This window comes from Equus asinus, chromosome 2, assembly GCF_041296235.1.
Source record: "Equus asinus isolate D_3611 breed Donkey chromosome 2, EquAss-T2T_v2, whole genome shotgun sequence".
In the NCBI taxonomy this organism is placed as follows: Eukaryota; Metazoa; Chordata; class Mammalia; order Perissodactyla; family Equidae; genus Equus; species Equus asinus.
The window spans coordinates 26,726,617-26,744,730 of NC_091791.1; the positions used below are offsets into that span (position 1 = coordinate 26,726,617).

Sequence of the window (18,114 nt, forward strand, 5' to 3'; positions counted from 1 at the left end):
CTGGGCACAGAAATGCCAGCTGTGTTAGGCCTTGAATGTCAGACCAAGGTGTTCAGATTCTAAATTTAACCAACTGTAAAAGGACTATGCATTGATCTATTTGTTGTAATTGAATTTGGCCATCTCGGAAGAGCCTGCTGGGAAGGTTTGAGGGGCTGGCATTTCCTATAAGCTTTGCCTATTCTTGTAGAGGGGCAGACCAGCCCTGCTGCACCCCTACGGCTGGAGGCTGTGTGTACAGAGAGACTGGAGAACAGTCAGGCTGGGGCAGTGGCTCTCCCCTTGGCATTGATTTGTGCCCGCCCTGGAAATAGCCACCCACCTAAGCTAAGAATAGGAATTCCTGCCCAGCTAGTAGGAGTGAATGCTGATTTCTCAAGGAGGGATGGGCCTGAAAACAAAACAGCGTGTGGGTTGGGCCATCCTTTGCATTCGTTTGCGAGGTCACTTGGGAGCCGCGCCCACATTGGGGCATGGATCCTGCCATTAGACCAGACAAGGTGACTTGACCAAGATGGCAGCCTCCAGGGCTCCTCAGCTGCAGGAGAAGTCCTGGGCCCTCAGCCTTGGGTCCCTCCTGCCCTCTGGGAGAGGTGACCACTCCTCCTTGTTTCCTTGACAACAGGCAGGGATGGTGGCAGGTGGTGGGCAGCTAAGATGCTGAGAAGCCAAGGGAGAGGAGAATGAGCAGGTAGGGTCCCTGGTCGCTATGGCAGCTTTACTGGAATCACCGGCTCATGAACGTCTCTCTTCCAGGCAAGATCCTCTTCCGGAGAAGCCACATCCGGGATGTAGCTGTGAAAAGGCTGAAGCCCATCGACGAGTACTGCCGGGTAAGGGCATGTCTGAGGGTGGGGTGGGCAGCCCATCTGCCGGAGAGTCTGTCCAGCTGAGAAGGAAGGCTGTCTGTACAAAAGTTTTGGCTGTGGTTTAGCAGAGGCCTCCCGAGGCCTGGCGTTTCCTGGCCAGAGGAATGGGTGTGGGTGTCCCTTGGGGAGGGGTCACCCCGTGACTGGGCCACTCTCTGGGACATGAAGGCCTCGGGCTCCCAGCTGAGCCTCTGTTCCTTTCAAGACGTGTCCATATTTCCAAACACTCCTTTAAGTCACCTCCACGGGCTCGGGCGCTAAGTGAAGGGGCCTCCTGCTGAAAGGAGTTTGTAGGTGGCATTTTGCTGGACATAGAAGAACTCTTTCTTTGAATTCCTTTTGGGACGTTGTTGGCATCAGTTCTGAGTTCGGTAACATCCAAAATGCATATTTGTTTATTCACAGAAGTCTTGATAGAAGCAGATGTTCATGGACCCATCTTTCTAGATGCAGATGCTCACACAGACACACACATTAAAACAGCCAACGCCAAAAGCAGACGGGAGAGTGAGGGCAGTCTTGTGAGGCAGAGCCCATTTATCTTTCTACTTCGATCAGAGTCCAGGACCCCTGCAGCGAGGCTCCCACTGCAGTGGCCTTAGCACATGGCCTTCGGATGACCAGGCCACCTGGGTTTGAACCCCTTATGAGCTTCATGAACATGAGCAAGTTACTTAACTTCCAGGAGCCTCAGTTTCCACATCTGTACGGTAGGCAGGAGAACAGCCCTCCACAGAAGGTAGTCGGGAGAGTGAAATGAACTGACACCCGTAAGCCAACAGCACAATGTTTGGTGTGGAGGAAGCATTCAGTAGGCGCTAGCTTTTCATTGTTGTTATTTCAAAACGTAAACAATTTAATGTTACCACTGGGCCCCACTGGCTTTAATAGAGATGGAATTTCTTAGTTAAATGAAACCTACTGTGGAGTCTGACTCAAGAATCTTTTGTTTTTTTAAAGATTGGCACCTGAGCTAACATCTGTTGCCAATCTTTTTTTTTCTTCTTCTTCTTCCCAAAGCCCCCTAATAGGTAGTTGTCTATTCTAGTACGAGGTCCTTCTGGTTGTAGTCTGTGGGACGCCGCCTCAGCATGGCCTGATGAGTGGTGCTATGTCCATGCCCAGGATCCTCTCACCAAAGCAGAGTGTGCAAACTTAACCACTTGCCCATGGGGACGGCCCCTGACTCAAGAATCTTGAGGAGAGGCACATGTGGGATAATGTTTTGTTGCAAATACTGGTATTAGAGTGAGAAGAGCTGAGGCCAAATCCCAGTGCCCCACTTACTAGCTGTGTGACCTTGAGCAAGTTACTTTACCTCTCTGAGCCCCAGTTTCTTCCTCTGTAAAACGGAGGTAGGAGCCAGCCCAGTGGCCTAGTGGTTGGGTTGCCGTACTCTGCTTCGGCGGCCTAGGGTTCAGGGGTTCAGATCCCAGGCACAGACCTACACACCAAGCCATGCTGTGGTGGCATCCCACGTACAAAGTGGAGGAAGATTGGCACAGATGTTAGCTCAGGGACAGTCCTCCCCAGGCAAAAAGAGGAAGACTGGCAACAGATGTTAGCTCAGGGCCAGTCTTCCTCACAAGAAAAAAAAACCCAAAGAGGTAAAAACAACTATCTCATGGGGTTCATGAAGGGGGTTGAGTGGGAGAATGTACATCACAGTGTTTGTAACTTCTGAAATGCTCCGTCTCTACATGGAGTTGTTGCCGTAAGGTCCCTTTCTGCACTAATATTTTATAATTCTGAATCACTATGTTTGGCAATAAAAATGTTTAGATAAGAACCAAGTTGCTAAATTTATTAACTGGTGTTAGGGAGATAAGCGCTCTTGTATACTCTCCATTAAGCCAAGTTTGAATTTCGCGTCTGTGCAGGTTATACTCGGTCACATTTTCTGCCTTAACCTGAAAGGATGCCCCGATGATGAATACCCTTAAGCTACAAGCTCGTCTTCTTCAGATCAGTATTCATCTTCCTCTTTAAAGGGCATTTGCTGTTTCCAGTTAAATTGATGGCTGCAGCCTGAGCCTTTCTTTCTCTTTATATCTTTCCCAGGAAGTTAACTAAATGGGCAAAGCTAATGGGGGAGGGGGCAAAGGGCGGGCGGCGGGCTCTTCCAGCTGGGATTTATGGTTCAGATTCAGCCTCGGCCCTCCTGAGCTGCTGGAGCCCGAGGCATCTGTAGGCGGGCGCTGTGGAAATGCCGTCTCCTCCATCATCTGTAGGAGAAAGCCGATAGCATCTTATCTGCTGGGGTCAGGCTTTGAACAGGACTCCCGAGTCAGGATGAGACTCAAGGGGCTCTGGGGATGCTGCTGGTGGCTGGGGAAGCCATTTAAGTGGAGTCTGCAAGAGGAGGGGCTCCTAACCTGGTTAGTGCAGACAAGAGCTGCTCAGAGCTGGGCAACAAAGAGCCGTGTCGTGGGTTCACCCAGCAGCCAGCTGGCCCACAGGTGGGAATTTACTCTGAGAATGGTGTGGGGCGAGGCGGTGCAGAAGTGACCTTTAATGCTGCTGAACTAGAAAGCTGGGATCTGTGGTCTGATTGTCTGAGACCTTGGAATGACCTTGGAATGGTCATTAGGGATAAGCCAGCAGCAGCCCCCGGTCACTGCCATCCGGCGTTGTGCTTCACAGCTCTGCCACCCGACAGTCCAATCTATGGCCACTCGGGATCCAACAATTCACTCAGCGTCACTTCCCTCCACAGCGAATTCCATGGTCAGTGCCCTGTGCCGTCCATCCCATGGCCAGCCCTTCCCTTGTCCATGCCTCTCCTCGGACACACTGCTTAGAAACTCTGGGGTTTTTATTTCCAGTATTCTGCATGCAGCTCTGCTTGGCTGGCCAACATCTCCTTCCTTGGACCTGCCAGACAACGTGGGCTCCAGGTCTGGGATTTGCCGGGGATTCACACGCACCCAAAAGTCTGCAGCTGGCTCTGCGCACAGAGCAGCCCGCACCTCTGCCAGGACTCAGACGTGGAAAGTCTGACCGTGCCGTGGACCTCCCCAGACTTTGGGCTCGCCGCCCTTGCCGGCCAGCCAGTCCCTCTGCCTAATGGCGGTTTCACAGCCCAAATCTCAGTATTAACTTTAAACATATATGGAGCAGATTGGATGAATGTCACGGAAAATTTACCGAGCACCAGCCGGGTGATGGTTTTATGTGGCACTTGAGGGCCGCGTGTCTATCAAGAAGGGTTCCAAAGGCATTTCTTTAACTCCATAAATTAATTTAACGGGCAGCATGGTTATGTGGTTAATATTTAATGGTTCTGTGGCCTCGACAAGTTGAGGACTTTCATCTCACTAACAAGCGTGTGCTATGCTTGAGGGGCTCAGGTAACAGTTTTGTAAGTGACTCCATTTACCCTCTTCCTGCGTGTGAAACACATGTTTGTGGTGTTTGTCTAGGGGATAAAATAAATACCCTGGGTGGGGGGCAGTGAGAGAGTGTTTGAGATTGATCAACCTGCCCTTGGCCATGTCGATGACGTTTATGTGGGTCTCATTTTCCTGTTGGGTGCGACTACAATTTTTTGCTGCCCAAAAAGCTGAGCTTGCTTCTATTATTCTGTCCAGGATAGACTTGCTTTTGGGGTCAATGGCTTTCTTGGTGGGAGGGATGAGGGGTTGGCTATAGTTGGACTGGACTGGGGGAGGGACTCCAAGCCCCACAAGGGGGTCAGCCCTGGAGGGGTAAGGGTCTCCCTACCCAGCCCTCCCCTTCTCCCGGACTCATTCATTTTTATCCCCACTTCCTCGATTCGAAAACTGAGGCTCTTACTTGTGGTGGTTCTTAGTCCCAGGTATTCTCCCTCCCACCATGGGGATTTTTCACCACGGCCCATCATTGGCTCTCACTTTATTAAAGAGAAAGGTTCATGTTGCAACTGAAACAGATTCCTGCCAGGAGTTCCAGGGGTCCGTGGCATGCTCCATCCTGGATACAGGGAGAGTAGCTTTGTTGTGGCCCTCGTTTGAAAGGTGGGTGTGGGCCCGGAGTGTTGCTGATGGGGGAGACTGAGGCAGAGAGCCAAGACTGGTCCGTTCATGCCTCCTGAGTGGTCTGGACTCTGGGGAACCCAGTGGTAGAATCTCTCCGTCTCCTCTGGTCCAGACAGGAAAAGGAGTTGCCAGCCTGGGCAACTCAGAGGAGCCTTTCTCCTTTAAGGCCCTCAGAGGAGCCCCACTGCCCACCAGAACCTCCGAGCCGCTCAGCCGGACACCCTGGGGTGTGGTTCCACATGCTGCTCCGCCTCAGCTTCCACCCCCTCCTCCACGCCCTGCAGTCCAGTCCACCGGGAACGCAGCTGTTCCCAACTAGCCAGACTGCCTTAGGCTTCCACCCCTTGGCCTGTGCTGGTCCCTTTCCTGGGATGCATTCAGCTCCCATAGTGCCCCTCCCCGAAGTGTCCTGACTCCCCGGGGAAAGTTCCCAACTAGCCAGACTGCCTTAGGCTTCCGCCCCTTGGCCTGTGCTGGTCCCTTTCCTGGGATGCATTCAGCTCCCATAGTGCCCCTCCCCGAAGTTCCCTGACTCCCCGGGGAAAGCTGACCATGCCTGCTCCTCTCTCCCCAGAAAACTCTGCGCATGCCTCCACGCAGCACACTTGCCCTGCACAGGGGGGTAATTTCTGTGTGTCCGTCTTCTCCAGACCAGGAGATCCTTGAGGACCACGTGTGTTATCTTTGTGTCTTCACTAACAAGCAGAGAGCCTGGCCCCTCGTGGGTGTCCAGCCAGTATCTGAGGACAGGATGCAAAGATCACACACAAGCAGAAGAAACCTCTGAGGAAGGTGACATGCCCCCAAGGCCCCGAGGTACTAGGATCCCTTGTGAAATGGCTTAAGCTGCAACCTCGCATTAGACACTATTTCCATTTCAAAAAGATTTGCTGCTTACATCCTTCAAAAAGAGAACTCATATGTTTGAAATAATCTGATTTACAGAATTTCGGTGACCCCCAGCTTCCTATTAAAGGTGGTGACCTAGGAGGAACAGGCCAGGCAGCATCAGCAGATGGGGGCTGAGAATAGGGGACCAGACGGACAGGACTCCAGCCCCCAGGCTGCACCCCCAGTCCCCCCAGAGTAGCTGGGTTTTTACCTTTGAGATTTCCATGGATTAGAAACCAAAATGATACTGCTAAAAATAAGAAAATGTTCGACCCCATGGAAAGAGCAGGATGCCCACGGTTGCTTTGCCAAATGCAGAACTTTGCTTTCTGTCCCGGGACCGACATTACCCAGGGTGGTGGGCTTTGTGGAGGGGGGTCGTTTCGAAGCAGGAGGTCTGAGCGGTCGGCCTGGGACGCCCTCCCTGGCAGGTGCGCTTGAAGCACCAGGCTTGTCCTGCTGTATCTGGGTGGAGCTCTAGAGGCACTGCCACCCTCTGCCTTATCTAGATCTGCACCACCTGGAACGATGATGCAGTACCAAGTGGTGGCCCGTGTCCCTGGCCCCCCGATAATGCTCTTGCGGGGGCCACCAGCTGGAGCCCTTGGAGCAGTTTAGCACTGGGAAAGGGGACACTGGAAGGACTAGCTGAGGGCAGTCAAAAACCTGGATAGCTCTTCAGTGCCTCGTTCGCAGTCTCCCCCGGCACCCACTGCCCCCAGCCCACTCCCTTGCCCTGTTTCTCCAGATCTGCTCTCAGCCAGCTCACCAGCCCCCTAGACCATGAGTGGCAGGGTTGGAAGGGACTGAAGTCAGCTCAGCAGACATTCCGCAGGGCCTGCGTGCTCTAGGCACCCCACGGGGCAGTGGCCCCTCGCTGGATGCTGAGGGCTGTGAGGTCATGCCCATTCCAGCTGTTCTCCCACCTCGGACCTTCAGGACCCTCCGACCTCACCGGAGTCAGAGGCTTATTAGAAAGGCTCAGTCACGGTGATGATAGATCAGACACTGAATTCACTGATAATGGTGCTGCTTACAGTCCTGGAGCCACCGACTGTCAGACCCGGAAGAAATCAGGTTGTCTCCAGCCTGGATTTGTCCCAGCTGTGTTCTAGGGGCTGTCGATAGGAAAACCAGCTCCACGGTCAGAGACCTGTGGGCAATGCTGGAGGCAGTATAGACTGGTAGATGAGGCAGAGCGTAGGCTCCAAACTCAGATGGGCGGATTCAAAATCTTGCTACTTACTGGCTGTGTGGCCTTGGGAAATTACTTAGCCTCTCTGTGCTTTAGTTTCTTCTTCTGTAAAATTGAAATCATAGTCATACCCATCAGAGTTAATGTGATGATTAAATGATTCAGTCCCCCAGGATGTCATTATTGTTAATAATTGCTGGCCTAAACAAAGCTTTCCAGGTTTCTTTCCTGCAAGACTTCTCAGAGCCTTTACTGTGGTAAAGAACATGGTGATCTCCAAGATGGGGACCACCAAGGCACCATTTCGCATGTGCCCACAGAACTCATTTTCCCTCATCAAACAAGTGTTCCATGAGATAGTTTGCGATTCCAGAGTTAGTCTGTTTTATCCTAGAAGAAACAACCAGAGAGGTAAGTGAGCTGCCCAAAGTCACACAGCAAGTCTCTAACAGCAGAATTGGAACTGGAATTGAGGTCTCGTGACTCCCATTCCAGTGTTCTTTGTAGTCTGCATCGCGGCTTTCACCTAAAGAATAGTGACAAGGAAGACAATAGTGTCACAACTGAAATGGACTGCGTGTTTACTCAGGGCCAGGCACTGTGCTAGGTTCCTCATATTCATGACCTCACTTAACCTTCTAACTGGCAGGTGCCATATCCAATCCACTGTACTGAGCTCAGAGAGTACAAATAATGCGTTCAGCGTCACACAGCCTGTGAGTGGTAGAGGCAGGACTTAAACCCACGTCTGCCGGCCCCGAGGCCCTGACTTAACCACCCCACGGCATGTATCATGAATGTCCAATGGCAGAATTTTAGGCCTGAGCCGGTGGGTGGTGCCCCTGAAAATGCCCATGTGTTGGCCCCCACCTGCCCCTCTCAGAAAGGCCGGGTCTAGGGGTTCCCCAGCTCTGGCAGCCGTCGCCAGCGCAGGCCTCGGGGACTGACTGCTTGGCACCTGGGTCTCCTGCCAAATGATTTTGGCCAGAGCGGGGCTTGGCGGCAGCTCTGGTGGAAGCTGCTCTGACCTGAGAGCCTCTTGTCAGCCTGAAATCGGGTCTAGCCCTCGATGCGGCTCTCCTCGGGGCTCCTCATTAAAGAAAGATGCCACGGTGGTTCAACCAAAGGCCTCTTTGTCTGAGGCTCTCACAGCCCACGCGTCCTCTGCCCCCAGAAGGCCGGTCTCTGTCGGCATGAAGGGCCCCTGTGTTCGCCGCTGGTGCTGTATGAGCCGTGGCCGGCCGGCGTCTGCGCCGGGGCGGGTGGCAGTGTGCTGAGCTGGGAGGGCGTGAGCGCTCTGGGCCGACTGGAAACCTGGCCTGCCTCCCTCCCCCAACCCCTTTCAGGGGGGTGACCCTGGCAGCAACTCTGCACACAGCCTGGGGCCCTGGTGATGGTTCCCTCCTGCCTCCTGCCCATCCTGGCCCATTAGTGCTTCCTCCTGAACCTTCCTGCTGCCCACCAGGAGCCCCTGCCCTGCACGTGCCTGATTTCCACTTCTCTTTCTGCCTCTGTCTCTGTTTCCCTCCCTGCATCTTTCTGTCTCTCTTCATCTCTCTGTATATCTGTTTCTTTTTTTTTTTCTGCTTTATCGCCCCAAACCACGCCCCCCACCCCGTACACAGTTGTTTATCTTAGTTGCTTGTCCTTCTAGTTGTGCGATGTGGGACGCTGCCTCAACATGGCCTAACGAGTGGTGCCATGTCCGCGCCCAGGTTCCGAACCCTGGGCCACCGCAGCGGAGCGCACGAACTTAACCACTCGGCCACGGAGCCGGCCCCTCTTTTTTTTTTTTTGAGGAAGATTAGCCCTGAGCTAACTGCTGCCAATCCTCCTCTTTTTGCTGAGGAAGACTGGCCCTGAGCTAACATCTGTGCCCATCTTCCTCTATTTTATATGTGGGACGCCTGCCAGAGCATGTCTTGCCAAGGAGTGCCATGTCTGCACCCAGGATCCAAACCGGTGAACCCCGGGCTGCAGAGAAGCAGAATGTGCAAACTTTGCTGGGCCACCAGGCCAGCCCCTGTATATCTGTTTCTTTGTCCCTGTCTCTCTCAGTCTCTGTCTCGCCCCCTCCATCTCTCTGTCTCGGTCTCTCTCTGTGTCTCTCTCCCCCTCCATTTCTCTGTCTCTCCTTCCGCAGTTTTTCTTTTCCTTCTACCCTCTCTGGGGGAGCAAACAGCACCCCCGACGTCTGTTAAGCAAAAACTCAAGCACTTTGGGGCAGGTTCCACCCATCCTACTTTCTGAGCACTGGGCTTCATTCTGCCACTTACTTTATTGTGGTTCATCCCCCAGCAGCCTCAGGATCCTCATTGTAGACGGAGGCAACCGTGTCTACCTCCAGGACAAAATGGGGTGACACGTGTTCAGGTGAGCTCTTTCAGGGTGGGGGCCGTGTCTGGCTCATCCCTGTAACACCAGGGCACAGCCCCTGTCCTGCTCATGATGAGAGCTCCCCGTTTGCGGGGTGATTGAAGAGTCAAGGAGCCCAGGGTGGAGCCTGACACGTGGTGGCTCTCCTCACGAGTTAATCTCCCCTCTTTGTTTCCTGGCTATTCGTGCGGATGTAATCTGTTAGAGAGCCCCAGAAAGCCCAGCTCTGGGAGGAACAGCTGGGAGTGCAGTGTTGTCTTTCCTGTGCTGGTCGGGGCTTGTCTCGTCTTGCCCAGGTGTGGGTTTGGCATCAAGAAGGCCATCAGGGTACGTTGCCTAGTGCTCGATGCCATACTTGAATTGCTACCTGACCAGCTCAGAGAAGAAGTAAACTGTCACTTCCCTCTTCCTCAACACTGTACTTTGTCAGTACAACCTAAGACCACGTGTGCTGTTTTTGCCCCATTATCCTGTCCCACTACTGTTGGATATTGGGCTTTGCACAGCCAAACCCTTATTCATGCATTTATTTGTTCACGTGAACAAATGCTCATTGAGTGTCTGCTCTGTGCCAGGGACCCTTCTAGGATCTGGGGACACAGGAGTTGACAGATGAAAGTCCCTGCCCATGTGGAGCTTACCATCTAGCAGGGTCTTCATCTGTAACGTGATCTGGTCATGAGGTTCCCAGGGACTGCACCCACGGAGGCCCCAGCACACCTGGCACATTGGAGCCACCGGACCGGGTCATGGTGCCTGAAGCAGCCCCCGGTGAAGGGGCCTGGGGAGGCACGGGCATGTGACAGCCTCCTGTCCAGCTGACCACTGACCTGGAGCCTCCTTATCGGTGGCTCCTCACATCCCCACAGTCCCAGGGTTTCCTCTTCCTTCTGGCTGCAGCCCAGAGTTCTCTTGGCCCTGTTCCTCAGCCCTGCTTTAGCAGTGGCCTCTCCTGTCTGTTTGGACCAAAGGATCATTCCAGTGTTTTCTCTCCATACTAGAGAGCAGGGTTCACAGAGTTCCCTTTGAGAGCTCCCTTCTCCTGGCCTCAGCCACACACCCGCTCCTCCATGTTAGACTGGGCCAGGTCCAGGGTCCCATGTGCCCCAGGCTGCAAGGTGTGGGTACGTGTCGGTGTGCAGCAGGAACTCTGACCATCGTCTGACCCTAATCCCTCACTTTCCGGCAGCAGACTCTCAGCCCTCCCTGGGTGACAGGCGCACAGCTGGCCCACAGCCCTGCCTGGACAGTTGTCCCCCATAGGATCCCCATCCCTGTCCTCTCCGCCCATCCGATCCTGTGAACCCCTCTAGCCTAGCTCATGCCAACTCTTCTAAGAAGTCTTTCTGTGCCCTTTACTTCTACTGCTCTTCCAGGCGTCTTCGCTTAGCCTACGTAAGGCCCTGTGAAAGCAGGCCCAGGCCCCCCCTCCCTCACTCAGGCACTCGGGCCACACCGACCTCAGTCAGCTTCTGGAACCACCATGCTTGATCTCTCCACCTACCTTGACCGATTAATTCTTACCCATCCTTCAGAGCTCAGCTTCAAAGAGTCTTTCCTAACCACCCTCTCACCCCGCCCCAATCTTCCTAGGTTGTATCCAACTCCATTATAGCACCATGCTGTTCTCGGTAGAAGCATTTAGTTTGTTGTTAAATGAGTAATTGTGCTGTCAGTATTTAGGGACTGTGAATATCTGCCGCAGCTGGAGTGTGGCTACTGGGAGACCAGACTGGTAGGATAAGACCTCAGATTGTCAGGCCAAGGATCTTGGACCCGTTCTGTGGGCAGGAGGGGATTCTTCCAGGATTCATGCAGAATTGCTAGGTCCTGAGGGCCCTGAGACCTAGGGTTCAGTGGTCACTGTTTTTTGTTTGACTGGCAGATTGTTTAGTTGTTTTACTGGCTAGTTGGCTGGTTGGTTGGATGAATTGTTGGCTGGTTGGTTGGATGAATTGTTGGCTGGTTGGTTGGATGAATTATTGGCTGGATGGTAGATAGGTTGCTTGGTTGACTGATTAGTTAGTTATTATTAGTTGACTAGTTGGTTAGTTGATTACTTGGCTGGTTGGTTAGTTGATGGGATGGATGGATGGATGGAGAGTTGTTTCATTAGTTAGCTGAGTAGTGATTTCATTGATCAGTTGTCTGGTTGGATGGGTGGGTGGCTGGTTGACTGTGTCTTCCACGGAACAGTGCTTGAGCCTGCCCATCACTGTTGGCCCAAGTTGACTCTGCTTTTGGTTTTTCTGTTCCCAGTTTCATCAGGCCTAATGCCTTTTCTTCCTGTCTCTCCTCAGGCACTCGTCCGGCTGCCTCCCCACATTTCCCAGTGTGATGAAGTCTTCCGGTTCTTTGAGGCCAGACCAGAGGATGTCAACCCTCCGAAAGAGTGAGTGGTAGCTCAGGCCTCTCCCATATGCTTGGGAGGTGTGGGCTAACCTGAGGCCATCATGGAGAGGCCAGGATGTGGGGACATGTGTAGGGGGAGAGCTGGTAAGGAAAGATGGGCCAAAGAAACCAGGACCATTATTCCCCAGACTCTTATTGCCAAAACTTGCTCCTCATTTCCTTTACCCTGGGGCTGGCAAGTGAGGGTGTCTCTGCATTTGGGGAGCAGGTTTCCACATAAACTCTTTCTAGCTCCCAGGTTATTTTTTTTTTAAAGGTTTTATTTTTCCTTTTTTTCTCCTCAAAGCCCCCCGGTACACAGTTGTGTATTTTTAGTTGTGGGTCCTTCTAGTTGTGGCATGTGGGACGCCGCCTCAGCATGGCCTGATGAGCAGTGCCATGTCTGCACCCAGGATTTGAACTGGTGAAACCCTGGGCCACTGAAGCAGAGCGCGCGAACCTAACCACTTGGCCACGGGGCCAGCCCCACTACCAGGTTATTTTAAGGAGCAGACAAGATAACAGAAAATGTAATGGTCATGCAATTCAGATTTTCGGGGTTACCAGTCCTTGCTCTTGACTGTTGATGGTACCAGGCTCCCAACTGAAATGCAGGGTTAGGGGGGCAGGTGCTGCCCAGGCTGAAAACTCACCCACTGATTGACTCAGCAGTCCTCGGAGGCTATAGCAGATTCTATGATCATCATCAAAAATAACAATGACTGTACCTGGAGAGTTTACCACATGGCTTCCACCTATAGCATTTTATGATAGACATTAGGATCCCTGTTTACAGAGGAGGAAACTGAGGCCCAGTAAGGTTAGGTGATTTTTTTTCAAGTCATACAGCTCGTTGGGTCTGTGACAAAGGCGTGAGACTTGAACCCAAATCTCTGATTACTAGTGGCCCAGACCGGCTGATGTTTCCATGGTTGGAGAGAAATGGGGAACCAAGTAGGTCTTTTTTTCTCTCTGGAAGCAGGATGCTCTGGGCCCGGTGGTCAAGATGACCCACCCAGTCCTGTGGGCTTCCCTCCTCTGGCCGCCCTCTCTTGCTCAGAACACTTCCCTCACCTATACACCTCCAAGTAGGTTCTCAACGAAGAGAAAAATCCAGTGTCTACCCAGGAGCTGAGGAGCAGAAGAATACAGCCAGGGGAAGAGGGTTGGGTACAGGAGAGGACTTGAAGAGGATGCTAGTTGATCACCTCCCTCCATATCTCTGTTCCCCTGAAATATTAAAGTCCCAGGATGGGAGAGAGAGAGGCAGATGGGATTACTACAGAGGGAAAGAAGGAACAGTACAGAGGAATTGTCTGGGACACATAGCGAGAGGCAGGGGACCATCTGGTGATGAGGAGGAGAAAGCCTGAATACAAGGGTATGCGTTGCACAGCTCCGGGGGCCTCATTCACACTGCAGTTTCTGTGAACGGTACCCACAGAGGTTGTCAAGTGCACAGCCTGCACACCCATACATGGCACTTATGCCTAAAGGGGCCCTTTTCTTTTCATCCGTGCTGTAAGTCTAAGAGCCTAAAATGTCCTGGGCTCTTTGAGGGAGGAAAAAGCATTATCCAGCTCAGAGGCTCACGTGGCCTAACAAAGGCCATCTCCCTTGCAGACTGCCACAGGCTTAAAAACAAGCAAATACCCCCAACCATCAGAAACTCGTTGATGACACGGTTCACAGGGGGAGCAGTTGGAAACCACAGGGGATGGGATGCCTGGTCTTGAGTCCACACCCCAATTCTGCTTACTAGCCACACAGCTCCAAGGCAGGTCACTCGAGGAGCTTCTCCAGGCCTCTCTTTTCCCATCTGTAACAAGGGCATAGTGATTAATCCCTGCTCTTGCTCCGTCCAAGGATCGTCTGTGAGACTCAGATGACATGAGGGCTGGGCAAGAGCTCTGCAGATGACAAAATGAGATGCAGGGGTGTGTTCTCAGCAGAGGAGGGGCAGGGCTCTCACGTACCTACTGCGTGTGTGGCGGGCTCGTGAGAGAGGTTTGTACCAGGAGTTTTGTGTTCTTATCCCCACATCCCAGAAAGAAACAGGCTCACAGCCAGAGCTGGCACTTGAACCCAGAATTTCCTGATTTCAAACAGAGACCCATCCCCTTTCCACTCCTCCCGCCTGCCTCCCTGGTTCAAGGAGAAGCAGGGGACCAGGACTGTGGTCCTGACACCTCTCAGTGTGTCCTCTCTGTCGTCCCATCTCAGTGCTCCCACCCTCACTCTGCCGGGGCAGGGGATGGCTCCTGAGCCTCCCCAGGGCCACACCTGGCCCTGCCCCTCCCCGGCTCTGATGGCCTCTCGGAGCCTTCTGTTCTCCTTCTGTCTATAGGGAGAGAGATGCCCCTCCCCAGGCGGGTTGTCATTGGGGTCACACGTGATCATGTGCCCACAGGAGGGGAGAGGGGTCCCTGGCTGGTAGATGAAGGAGGAGATGTGGCACCACAAAATCAACTGACCCCACCTTGGAGTCATGCCTCTAAACCCCATTCTGCTAGTCAGCTAAATAAATGAGGCCTACCTCACGTGTCCTCCTGCACACTAATGGCAATAGGTTAGCCTTTTGCTCGTCTCCAGAAGACCCTCGAGGAATGGTGGAAACCAGCTCAGAGTTGTGCGTTGGTGAGGCAGCGGGCATGGCTTTGCGGGGCCAGGCTCTGGGGTCAGGGCCTGCCACTCAAGACTCTGTGATCTCTGACCATTGCTGGAGCTCTCTGCCTTTCTGCTTTCCCATCCCCCAAACGCGATAACGTGGAGCTCATAGAGTGGTCCCGAGGGCTCACGGAGGTTATGTGTGTACTGAGATAACCCCACCAGGTGCTGTGGGCACAGAGGAAGTGCTCAACGGTTTTGTTCCTGGAAGGTTGTGGAGTGGAGTGGAATGTGGCTCAGTGCACGCTCCACCCTGCAGACCACAGCCTGCCTTTTGCAGGGAGGGCCTCCAAGTCTCCTGGTCAACCAGGGTCATCTGCCTTTTTCTTGAGGTGGTGCAGGTCACCTGGGCAGGTTCACAGCTGGTCTGGCAGAAGACGGCCTGAGAACAGGAATCTCTCCGGCATGAGACAGGCCTGAGGCTCAGGAAGTGGGGTCAGCTGCAGCCAGACAGTCATGAGGGCTTGTCCTCCCTGGTCCAGGCGCTGGCCCCACTTGGCCCCCAGGACCCGCCAAGAGAGCCCTGTGTTCCCCTGCAGACTATGCTCGCCACGAATGAGCCCAGACCTGGAGGTGACCCTGGGCTGACAGGCTGACCATCTGTCTGCCCAGGGCTGGCACCCGCCGCACCTTCTCGCAGGCTGCAATACGCCTCCCCCTCCCTCTTGAAACATAAACATGGGATCGAGTAGCCGAGTAACCGCGTATTTTGACTCCGGGGCGACGGTGGAGTGGCTTATCAAATTATCAAAGCCTGTGGATTTAATTGGAATTTTGCAGATAACCCCCGGCCTCTTTCAAGTGTGCTGCTGCAGGGGCCTTCGAGCCTCCGTAGGGACCGGGGCGGGGGGGGGGGGGGCGGTCACCGTGCCTCTTTACATCTTGCAGGGAAGACGAGGCCTGCAGCTGCCCCACTTTGGTGGGGGAGGTGGACAGCAGGCCTGAGCCCCTCGGCTTTGATCCCAGGCACTCCCTGGACCCCACGGGTGGAGAGCGGGGCCCCCCTTTGGACTGCTGGCAGTTGCTTTGGGTCCCTGGCCCCAAACAGAAAGGGTGTTCCTTACAGATACCTTGGGCACCGGGCACAGAGCGCCTCCCCATGTGGCTGTCCCAGGAAGGTTGCTCACGTGCCCCGTCCTTGCTCCTCTGCTCACACTGGCCACCGCGTGTTGCTGCCGTGTGTGAGCAGTGCTGAGCTCCTCCAGGGTCCCTGGCTCAGGTCCCAGACCCTGGCGTTGTTCTGGATTCACTTCTTTCCTTCACACCCTTCCGTCCAATTCATCAGCACATCCTGTGGGCACTACCTTCAGAATACATCCAGGCTCTGACCACATCTCCCCACTTCCCCTGCTGCTCCCCCGGACCAAGCCACTGTCACGTCTCACCTGGATGCTGGCCTCCTGGCTGGTCTGCTTGCGTCGGCCCTTGCTCTCTAGGGTCCATTTTCAACACAGCAGAAGGCATGGTCATTTAAAGTATATGTCAGGTCATGTCACTCCTCTGCTCAAAATCCTCCATGCCCCCCACATCACTCAGAGTCTAGGCCCACTTGGCCTCCCCCCACCTCCCCCTGCCATGGCCCCTCCTGCTGCTCTCCGCCTGCTCTGCTCCAGCCACACGGCCTGCCTGCTGCTTCTCCAACCTCCCAGCCATGTTCCTGCCTTGGGGCCTTTGCACTGGCTCCTGCCTCTGCTCCTTGGCCTGTTCCCACACCTCCTTCCAGTCTTGACGCAGGAGCTGCTCAGTGAGGCCGTCCCTGGCTCCCTGTGTGAAATCGCCCAGTGCTCGCTCTCCCTTTCCCGGCTTCTGTCTTCGCGGAACTTATCACTTCTTCACATGTAACTGGTTGTTGTCAGTCCTCCCACCAGAACGTGGCTCCAGGAGAGCAGGAGCCTGTCCCTGTTCCGTTCACACAGTGTCCCCAGAGCCCAGAGGAGCCTCGGGAGACATCTGCCAAATGAATGACAGAGGTCCCTCAGGTGTCGCTGTAGTCTTTCAGGATGGGGAGACTGATGTGATTTTACAGAGATCAAGGCTCAGAGAGCGGGGGTTGCCCACCTGAGGTCACCCAGCTGTCAGGTGGCAGGGCCAGGATCCAGACTTGGGCAGGCTGGCGGCAAGAGAAGCTGGTGAGGCTGCTTCTCAGCCTCTCCTGTGTGGACGCTGGGGCAGCCGTGTGGCTGGTATGGGGTTGGGAGGGCCCTGGTCACCAAATCCTGAAGGGAGGCGATAAAGACCCACCCCTGGAGCTCAAGGGTTGGACCCTGGGCCATCCTGAGCGGTAACTCTGACAACCAGATGAGCCTGGCCTTGTGGAAGCCACACACTGGCACCCCTACAGCACCCCAAGGTGACCCCTAGCTGTGCACATGGCCCGCCCAGCGCGGTGTCCTGGGTGTCCTGGGGCCACACGCTCTGCCTGGCTTTGCTGAATGCCCTGGGGGCTGCTGGGCTCCCACAGACACAGTAGCCCCCCAGACAGCAGGCCCCTCTGCTCTGATTCTCAAGTGGTATCAGTGATGGCAGACGGGAGCCAAGGCAGTCCCAGGCTGGCGTGCAGGACTCACATCCTAGTCGACCACATGACCCAGCAAACGCCTCTTTTTATTCAAGTTTAAATTTGTATCCAATTGAAACAATGAACCTAAAGGTTCTGAAAGGGACCCCTGGGAGCCGAGTCCTGGGGCCCCGGAGTGATGTGCATTCCTCTTGGAGAAGGGCAGGGGGAGGTGCAGCCCCGTGCGGCCCCTGGGGGCTTGTGACCCAGCTTTCCGTCTCTCCAGCCTCCTGGCCCGCCAGCCACCCCCTTATTCTTAGGTGCCCGTCACAGGAGAGCAGCCAGCTGTCCCCAGCCTGCAGCCCATGCCCTGCTGTTCCCTCCCTGCAGCGCTCCCCAACCCCTCTCCCTGTGCGCCCTGGGACAGAGTCGTGCTCAGCCCTCACACTCTCCCAGGAAGCCCTCGCCGACGTGCACAGCCTGGCTGCTGGGAGTGGCACTGGCCATACCACATTGGTCTGCTCATGGGTCTCTCCCTACCACGGCGGCCCACATTTCTGCCCCCCCAGGGCCTGGCACCTGGTAAATGTTGACTGAACCAAAGTCACAGCCGTGTAACAAGATTAAAAATCGAACTGCCCACTGTCAAGGGAGCAGTGTGAAGAGCACTCTGGACCGCTCTGGAGTTAGGCGATCTGGGTTCCCAGGCCAGCTCTGCCCCTTGCCTCTCTGTGCCTCAGTTTCCTTCTCTGTAGAGTGGGAATGACAATAGCACCTGCCCCCAAGGGCTGTTGTGAGGAGGATGCTTTAGCGCACACAGACCTGTGTGCAGTCAGCCCTCCCCACGGCCAGTGTAGCCGTCATCGTCGCAGCAGCCCCGGGGGGTAGGTGCAGCAGTGCGAGGCTCCGCATCACCCCGACCTCAGGTCTGCCCCCCAAAGCCACAGGGTGGGGCTGCAGTCTCCTTTTGCTGCCTGACTGCTGTTAGCCCTCTGCTCTCAGCCTGAGCCTGTGGGCAGGGGGACACACAGGCATTTGGTCCCCATGTCACAGAGGGGAAAACGGAGGCCGGGGCTGGGCTTGTGTTCCTCCCTCTCATCACACACTTAGGGGCCTGCCTGTCAGCCTGCCCACTGGCCTGGGGCTCTGGGCCAGCAGGGCCCACCTCTTAGACAACAGCACCAGGGGCACACAGTGGGCCCAGTAGCGTGC

General features: G+C 54.7%; 1 protein-coding gene across 4 annotated transcripts in view; it reads left to right on the top strand.

Moving 5' to 3' along the window:
- SH3PXD2A (SH3 and PX domains 2A) overlaps window positions 1–18,114 on the top strand; it is a 245,523-nt gene that overhangs the window by 117,066 nt on the left and 110,343 nt on the right. For all 4 annotated transcript variants that reach the window (XM_044751533.2, XM_044751534.2, XM_070483796.1 and 1 more), the window contains 2 exons: window positions 757–833; window positions 11,648–11,739. In XM_044751533.2, coding sequence (XP_044607468.1) covers window positions 757–833; window positions 11,648–11,739 — 169 coding nt within the window. The remainder of the gene's footprint in view (window positions 1–756; window positions 834–11,647; window positions 11,740–18,114) is intronic.